Source organism: Leucoraja erinacea, chromosome 9 (assembly GCF_028641065.1).
Source record: "Leucoraja erinacea ecotype New England chromosome 9, Leri_hhj_1, whole genome shotgun sequence".
NCBI lineage: Eukaryota > Metazoa > Chordata > Chondrichthyes > Rajiformes > Rajidae > Leucoraja > Leucoraja erinaceus.
The window spans coordinates 10,746,622-10,761,625 of NC_073385.1; the positions used below are offsets into that span (position 1 = coordinate 10,746,622).

The 15,004-nt window shown below is 42.1% G+C and overlaps 1 protein-coding gene across 2 annotated transcripts in view; it reads right to left on the reverse strand.

The window, feature by feature from the left end:
- LOC129699997 (YLP motif-containing protein 1-like) overlaps positions 1–10,190 on the reverse strand; it is a 67,178-nt gene extending 56,988 nt beyond the window's left edge. For both annotated transcript variants that reach the window (XM_055640125.1, XM_055640124.1), the window contains exon 1: positions 9,553–10,190. In XM_055640125.1, coding sequence (XP_055496100.1) covers positions 9,553–9,975 — 423 coding nt within the window. In that variant the 5' untranslated portion in view covers positions 9,976–10,190. The remainder of the gene's footprint in view (positions 1–9,552) is intronic.
- Between the last annotated feature and the right edge of the window lie 4,814 nt (positions 10,191–15,004).

Sequence of the window (15,004 nt, forward strand, 5' to 3'; positions counted from 1 at the left end):
ATGGCAAAGAAATGTAGAATCCTCTGAACGAAAAAACAGATAAAAATTCATAATCCAATGAAAGTCTGATAGACGTTCAAACCTCTAACAATAGTAATCCCAGCAACACAGCATATGTGTTATTATACCGAAGTTCCTTCAGCCCCACTTTGCTCTGTGAAAAGCAACCATTCATGACATAGGGTCATGCACGGAATCCTCAGTTCAGAATCAGGCTCTTTGACCCAACTTGCCAATGTTGACCATGGTGCCCCAACTACACTAACCCAACCTGCCTGCGTTTGGCCCTTATCACTCTAAACCTTTCCTATCCATGTAACTGCCTAAATGTCTTTTAAATGTTGTTACAGTACCTGCCTCAACTACTTCTGCTGCCACCTGATCCACATACCCACCTCCTTGTGATAATTGTTGCCCCTCAGGTTACTATTAAAATGTTCCCCCTTTCAACTTAAACCAATGTGCTCTGGTTCTTGGTACCTCTCAGTCTGGGTAAAAGACTGTCTATTCTCTCTATAAGATCACCACCTCAGCCTCCTGCGCTCCAAGGAATAACCTCTCCCTAGCTCAGCAAGTCAGGCAACCTCTCCTTATAGCTTAGGCCTCCAAGTCCAGGCAACATCCTTGTGAATCTTCACTGCACTCTTTCCAGCTTTACAACATTCTTCAAACTGAAAATATACTCTGAATGCGGCCTCACCAACATATTGTAGAACTGTAACATAACATCCCAACATCGATACTCAATATCATGACCGTTGACAGCCAATGTACCAAAAGCCTTCTTAACCACCCTCCTTACCCGTGACAGCACTTTCAGGGAACTAGAACACTCCCCAGGGCACTGCCATCTCTTGGTTCTGCTTGGCTTGACTTCCCAAATTGTATAATCTCGAAATTACCTGCATTAAACTCTATTAACCCAGCATGTCAAGATCCTGCAGAAATATTTGCTAACCATCTTCACTACCTATGATATCACCCACTTTAGTGTCATCGGCAAACTAATTTATAAATTATTTTCAGTAACTTGCCTACCACAGATGGTAGGCTCACTGGTCTATAGTTGCCAGGCTTTTTCTTGTGGCCCTTCTTAAATAGAGGAACAACATTAACCATCATCCAGTCTTCCGGTACCTCCCCCGTGTCTAACAAAGATTCATACTGTGCATCTCAGCTGGAGCTCCTGCAATTTCTTCTCTAGCTTCCCACGGTGTCCTTAGAAATATCTCATCAGGCTAGATAGATGTAAACTGTCTTCACATTAGGACCGCAAAACTGCAGACTGTCCTCAAGACATCATCTTTAACTGTCACAAGGTCGCCAGTCCCTATGTCTTTCTCCATAGTAAAAACAGGAGAAATGCTCATTAAGAACTTTGCCCATCTCATGTGGCTCCTCACAGAGATACCCGATTTGGTTTTAAGGGCTACTTTGGTTTTATTCTCTTTCTAGCTGCCATCTTTCCCTCAATGTAAGAAATTCTCTAGATTTTCCTAAATATTATCTGCAGAAGCTATCTCCTGTTCCCTTTTTGCCCTCCTGATTTCGGGTCTTGGTTCTTGGTTTCTTGGTCAGAAATGGAATTTAAACTAGAGGTGGTGAAGGGAGGGCTTAAGCCAGAAAGGGTTATTGGGAAGAAAGAGCTACTTTAAATTTAGTTGCATCTGGTTGGGTAACTATAGTTGGGTGGAGATTATTCCATGATTTAATTGTGCGGGGGAAGAACAAATTGCTGTATACATCTGTCTTTGTAGCTGGGATCACAAATTGGATCGAATGCCCTCGTCTGCTCCCAATTGGTTTGGGTTTGGTGTAGGTCTTGTAGTCTATGTCGAGCTGACCATTTAACATTTTGTAAAAACAGGTCAAACGGTGAGCTTCACGTCTGTCTTGGAGAGGGTTCCACCCCAGAGAATTCAAAAGTTTGGTGACACTCGCTTCTCTCTAGTAACAAATCAAGCTGCCTGTCTTTGGACACATTCGATGGAAGAAATGGAGGATGCAATCTCACTGGCTCTCCAGTCCTTACTGGACCACTTGGAAAATAAAAACACTTACGTCAGGCTATTGTTTATATACTACAGCTCGGCATTCAATACCATCATTACCTCCAAGCTGGTTACCAAGCTCACGGAACTGGGTCTCTGCGCATCCCCCTGCAATTGGATCCTTGACTTCCTCATCCACAGACCAGTCGAATTGGCAGAAATACTTCTTCCTCATAAACAATCAGAACGGGGGCACCTCAAGGCTGCGTGCTCAGCCCCCTGCTCTACTCATTCTATACTCATGACTGTGTAGCTGGACATAGTGTGAACTCCTTCTTCAAGTTCACTGACGACACCACCGCTGATGAATTACAGACGGTGATGAGTAAGAGTATAGAAGTCAGATCGACTGATTGATCAAACGGTGCCAGCACAACAACCTGGCTCTCAATATCAATAAAACCAATGAACTGATTGTGGACTTAGGTAGAGGAAGGATGAGGATCCACAATCCTGTTTATCTCAACCATGGTGGAGAGAGTCAAAAACTTCAAATTCCTGGGCGTGCATATTTCCGAAGATCTTTCCTGGACCCAGCACACTGATGCAATTATAGACAAAGCACATCAACGCCTCTACTTCCTGAGAAGATTATGGAGATTCGGTATGTCAAAGAGGATTCTCTTGAACTCCTACAGGTGTACAGTAGATAGTATATTGACTGGTTGCATCATGATCCGGTTCGGCAACAGGAGTGGAAAAGACTGCAAAAAATTGTGAACACTGCACACTTTTATCGGAGTCGCTGTATCAAAAAGGAAGCCAGCATCATCAGAGACCCCACCATCCTGGCCACATACTCATTTCACCACTGCCATCGGGAAGAAGGTACAGGAGCCTGAAAATTGTAACATTCCCTACAGCCACCAGGCTATTAAACACCACAACCTCAAATAAGCTCTGAACCACAATAAACTATTATTATTACACTACTATTGTTTGTTTTTTAGTGTGTGTGTGTGTGTGTGTGTGTGTGTGTGTGTGTGTGTGTGTGTGTGTGTGTGTGTGTGTGTGTGTGTGTGTGTGTGTGTGTGTGTGTGTGTGTGTGTGTGTGTGTGTGTGTGTGTGTGTGTGTGTGTGTATGTGTGTGTGTGTGTACTTGTGAGTATGTGCATATATACACCTTGAACTTTTTTTTCTCTCTCGTTTATCATATTGTTTAAAGTGTACTATGTTTACATATTCTGTTGTGGCTGCAGCAAGTTAGAATTTCATTGTTCTGTCTGGGACATATGACAATAAAACACTTTTGACTCGACTTTCTTAAGTATGCTTTCCAGGCCCTGAAAATCCTGCAGGAATACACTTAATCCCAGCTGTCTATGGGATGCCTCTCTCTTTTTCCTGAAAAGAGCCTCAATTTCTCTCATCATCCCGGCTTCCTTACTCACACCTCTAACAAGAACAAGCTCCTGTCATTACACTTTCAAAAGCATCCCACTTTCTGGGCATCCCTTTGCCAGCAAACAACCTATAACAATCAACTTTAGCAAGTTCCTGTCTAATACCATCAAAGTTAGCCGTGTCCCAGTTCAGAAATTTAACTTGTTAGAGACTCCTGTCCTGATCCATAAATAATTTACAGCTAATACGTCCCAGTTGCACACACCTATGTATGCCCAGGGCTCAACCCCCTTACCCATCAGGCCTCTCGTGTTGAATACAATTCAATCCAATAAATCTTCCTCCCCCCCCCCTGCTGTGCTCCTGCCTATTCTGTCCACTGAACTTTCTTTTGACCTTCAATATCGACTACCAGCCCTCACCTCAATACTGCCAGACGTTTAAACCAGCCTAGCTCACCCTGCATGATGGATCCCAGCTCTGCCAGGCCAATCTCGACGACAGATAGCACAATGGGCTAAGAGTTCGGCTGGCGACCAGAGGGTAGCCGGTTCAAATCCCGCCTGGAGTGCATACTGTCGTTGTGTCCTTGGGCAAGACACTTCACCCACCTTTGCCTGTAATGGAATGTTACGGCGGCAGGCGCGGGCACACCGCGACGCCCTGTGTCTAAAAATGCATTTCGTTGTCTCTGTACTGTACACTGACAATGACAATAAATTGAATCATTTCATTTCATTTCATTTCATAAGAGATCCCAAATGGTCCAAAAATCTGAAGCCCTGTCATAAGGTCATAAGGAATAGTAGAATGAAGCCATTCGGCACATCAACTCTACTCCATGTTTTAATCATGGATGATCTATCTCTCCCTCCTAACCCCATTCTCCTGCCTTCTCTCCATAACCTCTGACACCTGTACTAATCAAGAATCTATCTATGCCTTCAAAATGTCCACTGACTTGGCTTCCACAGCCTTCTGTGGCAAAGAATTACACAGATTCACCAACTCTGCGACTAAAGAAATTTCTCCTTCCTAAAAGAATATAATTCTGAGGCTACGACCTCTAATCCTAGACTCTCTCACCAGTGGGAGACATCCTCTCCACATCCACTCGATCCAAGCTTTTCACTATTCCATTTTTCAATTAGATCCCCCCTCATTTTTCTAAACTCCAGCGAGTACAGGCCCAGTGCCGATCAACTGGGTTAACCTACTCATTCCCGGGATTATTCTTGTAAGCCTCCTCTGGACTCTCTCCAGAGCCAGCATATCCTTCCTCAGATATGATGCCCAAAATGGCTCACAATATTCCAATTGCGGCCTTATCAGCGCCTTATAGAGCCTCAACATTATACGCCTATTTTGATATACAAGCCCTCTTGAAATAAATGTTTGCTTTCCCATTCTCTTTAGCCATGCATTCATCTGTCGTATCTTCCTGTTCCCACACTCACCAGCCAGGGAGTTATCTGTAGATCATTACCCTGGAGGTCTTTCTTTTTAACTTTTTGCCTAACTCCATATATTCATTTTGCAGGATCTCATCCCTTTTCCAACCCATGTCATTTGTGCAAACATGCACAATGACTTCTGGCTGCTCACCCTCCCTCTTGAAAATGTTGTGCATCCATTCAGAAACATTCTGGGTGGGCCCTGGCACCAGGGAGGCAACATATCATTCCGGAGTCTCGATTACTGCCACAGAATCTCCTGTCTGTCCCCAACTAATGAGTCTTCTACCACTATGGCTCTGCCTGACAGTGCCTCAGAGCCAGACACAGTGCCACAGACCCAACTCCCACAATTGCTCACCCCTTATGGGCCATCCCTTCACTATGTCCAAAAGGGTATATCTGTTTTGATGGGGAATGGTTCCCCTTTCCCCTTCAAAACAGAAGTCACCTGCACTCTCTGCCTACTCCTTTTCCTCGTGGACACCCGTCTACTCTCGTCCTGTATCTTAGGCATGACCACTTTGCTATAACTCATATCTATGAAGCTCTCATTCACCCAAACGATCCTGAGATCATCCAGCTCCATTAAATTATCTTTTATTTCACAATTCTTCCTGTGAAATCCTATAAAGACAGACTTTCATGTAACACAGAAACATAACTCTCAAGGTATTGTAAAGAGCTTTTCAGCAAATTAAATACTTCATTTGAAGATGTATTCAAAAGCAAATTCTATCCCAAATTAGGGTCCCAGGATAACCACACAGACATTTAGATTGTTGCAAAGCTTTCATGCTATAACAGACTACATTTTCACTTAATGATGCTTCGAGAAAGCAGCCAGCATTATAAAAGATAAAGATTATTTTATAATTCACAGACAAAAGATTCACCCTTCATTCCCACTTCTCCCTTTCACCCAGAAGATATGAAAGCTTGAAAGCACATATCACCAGATTCACTCTGTCATCAGTCTATTCAACGGTTCCCTCATAAGCTAGGATGTAGTTCCGATCGCACTACTTGACTCATTGCAGATCTTGCACTTTGTTTTACCTGCACGTTCTCCGAAACTATCACACTGCGTTCTGGTCTTTTTCTCTTATACTTGCTGTGCTTGATTATACTGATAGTAATGATTTGACTGGATAACATGCAAAGTTTTTCAATGTAGCTCAGTACACCTGACAATAATAAATCAATACCAATATCACTACTTCAAAAAGCTAATTGTTACTGAAATGTGGAAAATCCCTCAGCCGGTTTATCGGCAGTAACTTTTACAGATGGCAATGTCACAGTGACCAGATAATCTTGTTTTTGTGATGTTGATCAGTGTAATCTACGAAACCCACACTTTTATACTCAAGTACGATTGTGCCAATGTATAGTAAGATTTTTACTGAACTGTATGCAAAAAGGAATTTCACTGTACCTAGGTACATGTGATAATTTAGAACCATTGAACCATAAATAAGAAGATAAGACACAGAATGCTGGAGTAACAGCGGGACAGGCAGCATTTCTGGAGAGAAGTAATGGGTGACGTTCGGGTCGAGATCATTCTTCATAAATAATGGCCAGGGCAGAAGTGGATTCTCATCCAAAATATGCCACCTCCAGCACTTTTTCCCTGCTTCAATATTGTTTAATGTTAGTGAGGATTGTTGTGCTCAGGTCTCTGGAGTAGGACTTGTGTTTCAAGTTACAGACAAGCCGCAGGTGCACCTTATCCCACAGCCATAACAAGTTGACCAGAAATGACTGCCATGCTATACATAAGGATAAATTAGCTCAACCATTTTCTTCAAACTCCATAGCATCATATGTCATTAGTTTAAATGTAGACACAGCAGTGTTGAAGACCACCTCTGTCTCGCCAATGTCAAAGGACATTTGAAAGTAGTAGTATAAGCTGCAAGGGCCTAAGAACTCTGGATGGAGGACTTCAATGTCACATCACCAAGTTTCTCAATATTATAACCAGTACCCGAGATAATCTTAAGGATATAACTGGAAAATTATTTGAGCTCATACTACAGATTTGTACATGGCCGAATTTCACAGAGTAACTACCACTACAAACTGTGTTTAAACATAAGTATTTACAACACCTGCGGTCATCAGCAGCAAAAGAAATGTACCCGATCAAAATTTGTAACTTCATACCCTGGCAAATCTCAGTCTACCATTATCATCGACCCAAGGGATCAACCCAGTTCAATTAAGGATCTATCTGGAATAGCATTCGACACACATAAAACTAATGTTATAGCCTGGTGATGGTACAGCATAGTGCTACAAATTTGATGAGCAGCAAAAAGAGCACGCAATCGACAAGCAACCAAACATAGATTATAGAACAGTACAGCATAGGAATAAGCCTTTCGGCACATAATGTCTATGCCGGACATGATGCTAAAATAAACTAATCTCAGCTGCCTGCACATGATCCATATCCCTCAATTCTCTGCACTTCCATGTGCCTTTTAAAAGCCTCTTAAACACCACAATCGTACGTGCCTCCACGATTACTCCTGTTCCAGCCACCCACCACTTGCAAAGTGTGTTGTTTTGGATGTTTAGAAACATAGAAACAGAGAAATTAGGTGCAGGCGTAGGCCATTCGGCCCTTCGAGCCTGCACGCCATTCAATATGATCCTGATCATCCAACTCAGTATCCCGCTGCCTTCTCTCCATACCCCCTGATCCCCTTGCCACAAGGGTATAACTCCCTCTTTTAGCTAAGTTATAGTTTCTCAGTGTATCTGGGTGGGGGGGGGGGGGGGGGGGGGGGGGGGGGGGGGTTTGGGTTGGGAAGCCGTTTTTTTCGGTCACCCTCGACGGAAAGGCAACTTTTTCCATGTCGTTTCTGGTGGATGCTTGTGTTAAATTCTATTGTGTATTGTGTGTTCCTTTTTTAAGTGCATTGCTGCTGGCAAATTCATTTCACCGCACCTTCGGGTGCATGTGACGAATAATTTGTCTAAAGATTGACTAAAAATCAAGCAAAAATAAAAACATCAGATCAAAGATCTGAAGTCTGGCAATGGGCCATGAATGATGATGAACAAGTAAATAGTTAATGGAAGGAAAAAGCACCTCCACGCTGAAAGATGGATACAGCAGCATGTGAGTGTCAAAGACAATTCTAAAGAAGACGATTATTCTTTGAAGGCATACAGAGCATATAGCTAGAAACATTGTTCTAGGCTAAAGCAATTGCTTCATCAGAGATTTGGCTTACACCTTAAAGGTAAGAAATTGGGATGTTTTCAGATGTTAGCACAATGTTAAATCTATTAGCTTCTCTTTAGTAAACAAGCACTCAGCAAGATTTGATTATCATTCAGCTATGGGCTGATATGTGACAAGTATTACTTCCAGCACAGGTCTTGTGCAACAAGAGAGGGTCTAACAATCTACCCAAAAAACATTTAGTGACATTGGTTTGGATACTTAGCAAGGATATGAACAAACATTTAATTGGACTAACAATGGATACAAGAGGTCAGAAGACATCTTTTATGCCAAATGTGATCACAAGTTGCCCACATAAAGGAAAAATAATCGATTTAGATTCCAATCATCGGCTACATGTCTAATTTGCGTTCATTTGCACTTACAGTGTTATCTAACATCTTTTCTGGATCTGTTCACCAATCAGAATATTCTTTATTCGATTCTGGAGTCTAATGACTGCAAAAATATATCCGATACAAAATATATGCAGATCCATTATCATATGAGTGCTCGTGCTTCTTAAATGACTGACATTAACTGCAATTTCTACCACAAATTAATCCAAGTATTCATTTAGAATACATTGTATTCTGTGTACAGTTAAAAAACCATGCTTCCCAGTATAATCAAATTTTTGCAGTAGTGTAACAATTCAGTCCTTTCCAAATCAAACTGGTGGCTAAAGAAAATCTTAATGTATCTGTAAAGATGAAATGAAATAGTAGACCTAGTTACAGTTTCACATAGGAGTTTCTTATCTCAACAATGCCATCACTGTACAGCAACAGATCAGAGTTATCTGATGTCCCTCTTCACATAAATGGCCTTAAAACAGAATTGCGACACATTACTATCAGGAAATCCTTTGGAATTGAAACAATTACAAGTAAAGGCAATTTGGACACCAGTTTACTTTATACTTTATCTTCCATCACAACTACCCAGGGTGAAGAAGCGAGCATTACAGCATTATCATAGGTCCAAAACAAAACTGCAAATTGCAGAGCTGGAAAGAACTCAGCAACATGCAAAGTCCTTTCACTGATTGCCCATTGCTTAGTGCCACCACATATTGTGTCCTCAGCAATTTTTAACTATTCAAACAGGAGAACGTAGTCTCCAGGTAATATCCATGTCATAGGGCTGTAAGAATGGTCACAAGACCTTCAGGCACGTTTGTCTATGCCTCCCAAGTTAGTGTACTGGGCTAATCCCATTGTCTGCATTTGGCCCTTATTCGTCTTTATCCTATATCCTTCGTATCCATATGTTTGTCCAAATGTATTTTAAAAGCCATGTCCAATTTATAAAATCAGAATAATTATTATGTGATACCTGATTAAAAAAACAACTCTCATATCTGCCTTTTTTGACAATACGCGTATAAGCACGTATTTACAATAATATAAATGCTTTTTACCCCCCTCACCCTCCCCCCTCACGCTCTACGCCTCACCTGTAAAGCCACGGAGGAGAAATCAGGATGTTGCTGAGTGGATTGATTGGTCTGAGTGAGTGGGCTCTGGGTATTGGTGGTGTCCCAAATGTTTGGTGGAGGCTGCTGCAGATGAGGTGGTAAAGGTGGTGGCGGTATTGACGGTGGTGGTTGATGCTGGTGGGAAGGATGCTGTAGCACTGACTGCAACTGCTGCTGGTGCATCTGTTGCAGCTGCTGCATCTGCTGGAGGTGCTGTTCCCTCAGGGTCTGGAAGTTCGAGCCCAGGCCGGTGCTGGGGACAGGCGGGGGCACGGTGGTGGGGCCGACGACCAGCCCCGGGGCCGGGACCCGCGGCGCGGGAGGCATTGGAGGCTGAGCAGCTCCGCCATAATATGGGATGTGCGCCCCTCCCCCACCGTAGCGACCCCACGACGGGTACATCTGCCTTCAGCCAAAACACTCTCCACCAGCGAAAATAACCCGAGGGGCGTAAAATGGGACGGATATGGTTACGCTTCTGACAGGGTGCCCCAGCGAAACTAGAGCCGAAACGTCCACAACCAGCGGTCAGTATTTCACACTCTCTCCTTCAATCTTCTGTCCACGACCGGCGCCATTACAATTACAACAGACGCTGAAACGTCATCGCGTCACGCACGCGTCTGCGTCACACGTCGGGGGGGGGGGGGGGGGGGGGTAGCTCTGAAGTCGTAAAGTGGGCGGGGCGGTCCTCCCACACACTCCATGCGAATGGATACAAAGTGCTGGTCCAGTCATTTGATTTGATTTGATTCAACTTTATTGTCATTGCACAAATACGAGTACAAGTACAACGAAATGCAGTTTAGCATCTGGCCAGAGTGCAAGATAGTAAAAATAAATACACTGGTTAAACAATATGTGCAATGTGGATGAATATGGTACATAGGCAAATAAATATATACAGATAGGAGAGTATAGAAGATAGAAACATAGAAACATAGAAATTAGGTGCAGGAGTAGGCCATTCGGCCCTTCGAGCCTGCACCGCCATTTAATATGATCATGGCTGATCATCCAACTCAGTATCCCGTACCTGCCTTCTCTCCATACCCCCTGATCCCCTTGGCCACAAGGGCCACATCTAAATAGTTAGTTAGTGTTGGGACTGCAAATTCAGCAGGGAAATGGTGTTTTGGAAAGAGCTGTTCCTCAGCCTGCTTGTGCGAGACCTGAAGCTCCTGTACCGCCTCCCTGATGGGAGGAGGGCAAATAGTTCATGGTTAGGGTGAGAGTGGTCCTTGATGATTTTCCCGGCCCGACTCGGACACCGTTTGCGGTGGAGGGCATCCATGGCAGGGAGCGGGGCACCGATGATGTGCTGAGGTTTCACCACCCGTTGCAGTGTAGGAAGGAACTGCAGATGCTGGTTTACACTCGAAGATAGATACAAAATGCTGGAGTAACTCAGCGGAACAGACAGCATCTCTTCATGGAAGGAATAATGGGTGACGTTTCGGGTCGAGACCCTTTTTCAGACTGACCTGCAGAGTCTGCTTTGATCTGTCCTTTTCACACCTTGCGTCGTCTGCATTGATCTGTCCCTTTCACGCCATACCCGTCCATATCTCGGTGTCTCCCTCTCCCCTGAATCTCAGTCCGAAGAAGGGTCTCGACCCGGAACGTCATCCATTCTTGGTCCTCCAAAATATTCCAAATGGAATTTAAAATCCCATCTCTCCGGAGATGCTGCCTGTCCCGCTCAGTTATTCCAGCATTTTCTATCACTGGAGTAACTCAGCGGGTCAGTCAGCATCTCCAGTGTTTTGGCATATGTCCCAAAAAGGAACAAGGAAATTCTTAACTTGCAGCAGCACAACAGATCTGTAAACATAGTACATAGTAGACACCAGAATAAACAATAAAAAGTTGAATATATTAATAAAAAACAATATAATGGCAAAAACAAAGTCCCAAGTCACCATTGCTCCCAAGGCAGTCTGTAGTTTAAAGATTGATGTAAAATGCTGGAATAACTCAGCGGAACAGACAGCATCTTCAGATAGAAGGAATGAGTGAAGCATTTTGCGTCTACTGTCCGTAGTTTAGTTGGAGTTCCCAGTGTTCAACAGCCTGATGGTTGTCGGGAAGAAATTGCACCTGGACCTAGAAGTGGCACTGAACTTCTTTCATTTGAAAGCATTCTCCCATAAATGGCACCAGAGAGATTCTGCATCCTATCACAGGCAACATGTATAGGAGGGAACTGCAGATGCTGGTTTGCATCAAAGATGAACACAAAATGTTGGAGTAACTCAGCAGGACAGGCAGCATCTCTGGATAGAAAGAATGAGTGACCTTTCGGATCGAGACATCACCCATTCCTTCTGTCACAGGCAATCTCTTTTACTCTCCCCATCCCAGCACCGTCCCACATAAACTTAAAACTATGCATATATCAGTTTTAATATTTAATAAAACAATTTCATCCAACGAAAATGACTGTCATGGTTAAACATGACAGATAATTGATAAGAATCTCAAATGTAAAATGTTAACTCTTTCTGCAGGTGTTGCTGGACTTGATTGCTTCCAACATTTTTGGTTTTCTTTCAACATTTGTATTGCTTTTTTAATATTCAGGCTTTTTTGTGCTTTTCCAGTTCCAATGAAAAAAGTATTTTCTCCATTGATGCTGTCCTGAATGTTTCCATCATTCTTTGCTTATATTTTATTCTTACAAAGTTAATCTAAAAGCATTATGATTTCTTTATCCATCAGCAATTCCATTTTAATTTCAAATGCACATTTGCTTTATTTTACTTTCCTTGTAAAATGAACACTTGATGTTTAGATGAATGAAAGAGTAAAAAGCAAAACATGTTTATATTTGCAGACAAGATGTGAGTAATTAACATGACTTGATATAGGCAGTATAGTGCTAAATATTTGAGAATTAAGGGACAAACGTTTAGGGGCAACGTGAGGGGGAACTTCTTTACTCAGAGAGTGGTAGCTGTGTGGAATGAGCTTCCAGTGGAAATGGTGAAGGCAGGTTCGTTTTTATCATTTAAAAATAAATTGGATAGGTATATGGACGAGAAAGGAATGGAGGGTTATGGTCTGAGTGCAGGTAGATGGGACTAGGTGAGAGTAAGTGTCCGGCACAGACTAGAAGGGCCGAGATGGCCTGTTTCCGTGCTGTAATTGTTATATGTTATATTGCATATGTGTTTGCATGTTTTGTTTTTCTTAAAGTTTAAAAAAAAAGGAATACTTTCAAACAACCTGCCACTTTCCTCCTCCCCATATTGTTGGATATTCAATGATCTACCACTAGTTTCTTACTGGAGAGGAACATGGGGCCCAGTAACAGCTTGGTGACCTTATCAAACTCCTGTTCTGACAAATACCATAGGGACGGATGAATTCCTGTGTTATGGTCTTGCGGGGAAAAAAAACAATCTATGTAAAAAAATAATAAATACTCTGAATACTACTTTATTTTTATTTCCCTGTTTTCTATGCTTTATCGATGATGTCACTGCATTGTTAAATTATGCAAAGCTTCCTCTTTCAGTAACTTCATCTGTGATTTCTGAGAAACAGCCGAATTAATTGCCCGAAGATGGGGAAAAAAAACCTCAATACACCAAAATTGCCAGCCATGAATACAGAAATGGACCACCAAAAAAAGAGCTGATAAAGTTCAGGCCAACACAGAAAATATTCTGTGCACATCTACTCAAGAAAAAGAGTCCAAAACACAAAATGTTTAGTTAAATGTTATTAGAGGATGAAACTCAAAACAGGAGGGAACAAAATGTCAGGAAATAAGAATTAGAACCATTTAAGTATGTGGGCTAAGCAGTGTTCAATTATGCATTTTCTTTTGTCTAAAGAAATATTTAAAAATGAAAATGTAGTGATGCAGTACTATGGCCTATATTCTATAAAACTAATTTCGCCTACAAGGCAAAATCAGGAGGCAGCTCAAATGTCAGCGAAGCATCACTCCCTGACGAGCTCAATACATTCTATGCACGCTATGATAGGAAGAATACTGATGTGCCTTCTCAAGCCCCCATTCGCCATGATGGTATTTCAGTCAGTCACAGAGGCTGACGTCAGAAAATCCTTCGGGGGGTGAACCCTCAGAAAGTGCCTGGACCTGATGGTATACCCGGCCGTGTTCTAAAAACCTGTGTGGACCAACTGGCTGGTGTTTTTACGGACATTTTCAAACTCTCACTTCTGAGGTCTGAGGTTCCCACCTGCTTTAAAAGGGCATCAATAATACTGTTTCCCAAGAAGAGCAAGGTGATGTGTCTCAATGACTATCGACCAGTAGCACTAATCTCTGTGGTGATGAAGTGCTTTGAGAGGTTGATTATGGCGCATATCAACTCCTACCTTGACAAGAACCTCAACCCACTGCAGTTCGGTTACTGCCACAACAGATCAACGGTGGATGCATAGAAACATAGAAAATAGGTGTAGGAGTAGGCCATTCGGCCCTTCGAGCCTGCACTGCCATTCAATATGATCATGGCTGATCATCCAGCTCAGTATCCTGTACCTGCCTTCTCTCCATACCCCCTGACCCCTTTAGCCACAAGGGCCACATCTAACTCCCTCTTAAATAGAGCCAATGAACTGACCTCAACTACCTTCTGTGCCAGAGAGTTCCAGAGATTCACCACTCTCTGTGTGAAAAATGTTTTTCTCATCTCAGTCCTAAAGGATTTCCCCTTTATCCTTAAACTGTGACCTCTTGTCCTGGACTTCCCCAACATCGGGAACAATCTTCCTGTATCTAGCCTGTCCAACCCCTTAAGAATTTTGTAATTTGGAATTTTGTTCCTCACAAAAAACCCTTGTAAAGTTAATAAATTGATTAATATTCCAACTGAGCATTTAATTATATTGATAACTATTTTTCATATGATATAATTAGCCAATTTTCCAATTATAGTTCACAAGGATCAATCAAAAATAGATGATATGTAATCAGTTTAGTTTCAAAACATTTCGTTTTGAGGTGTTGGTTAATCAATACAAGTATGACTATGTTTGAGTTGCATGACGTTAAAGATAGATCTGGTCAGTCAGAGATCTTCGAAATAATTTAATTGCTTTAAAATGTTTTTGCTTTTCATTTCAAAAATGAGAGAACATTTTATTTCTGAACCTAGCACTTGTGACAACCAGCTGGCTTTATGTGAGTTTAAACAAACTATTTAAACATGGCTGAAGCAGAAGAAAATTTTATGAGGAGGCCAATCTCCATTCATGCACTTCACTTAAAAGTAGTTAAGGTATTACTCTGCAATAGTAACAGATAATTTACTTAATCTCATTAATATTACTAAGTAATATTTGGACTAATTCAAAAAATGTTATATTCCAGGCAATTATATTGAAACGAAAAAGTACTACAAATGATCAGAAATCACTCATCCTATAACAATCATATGACAATGAAACACTC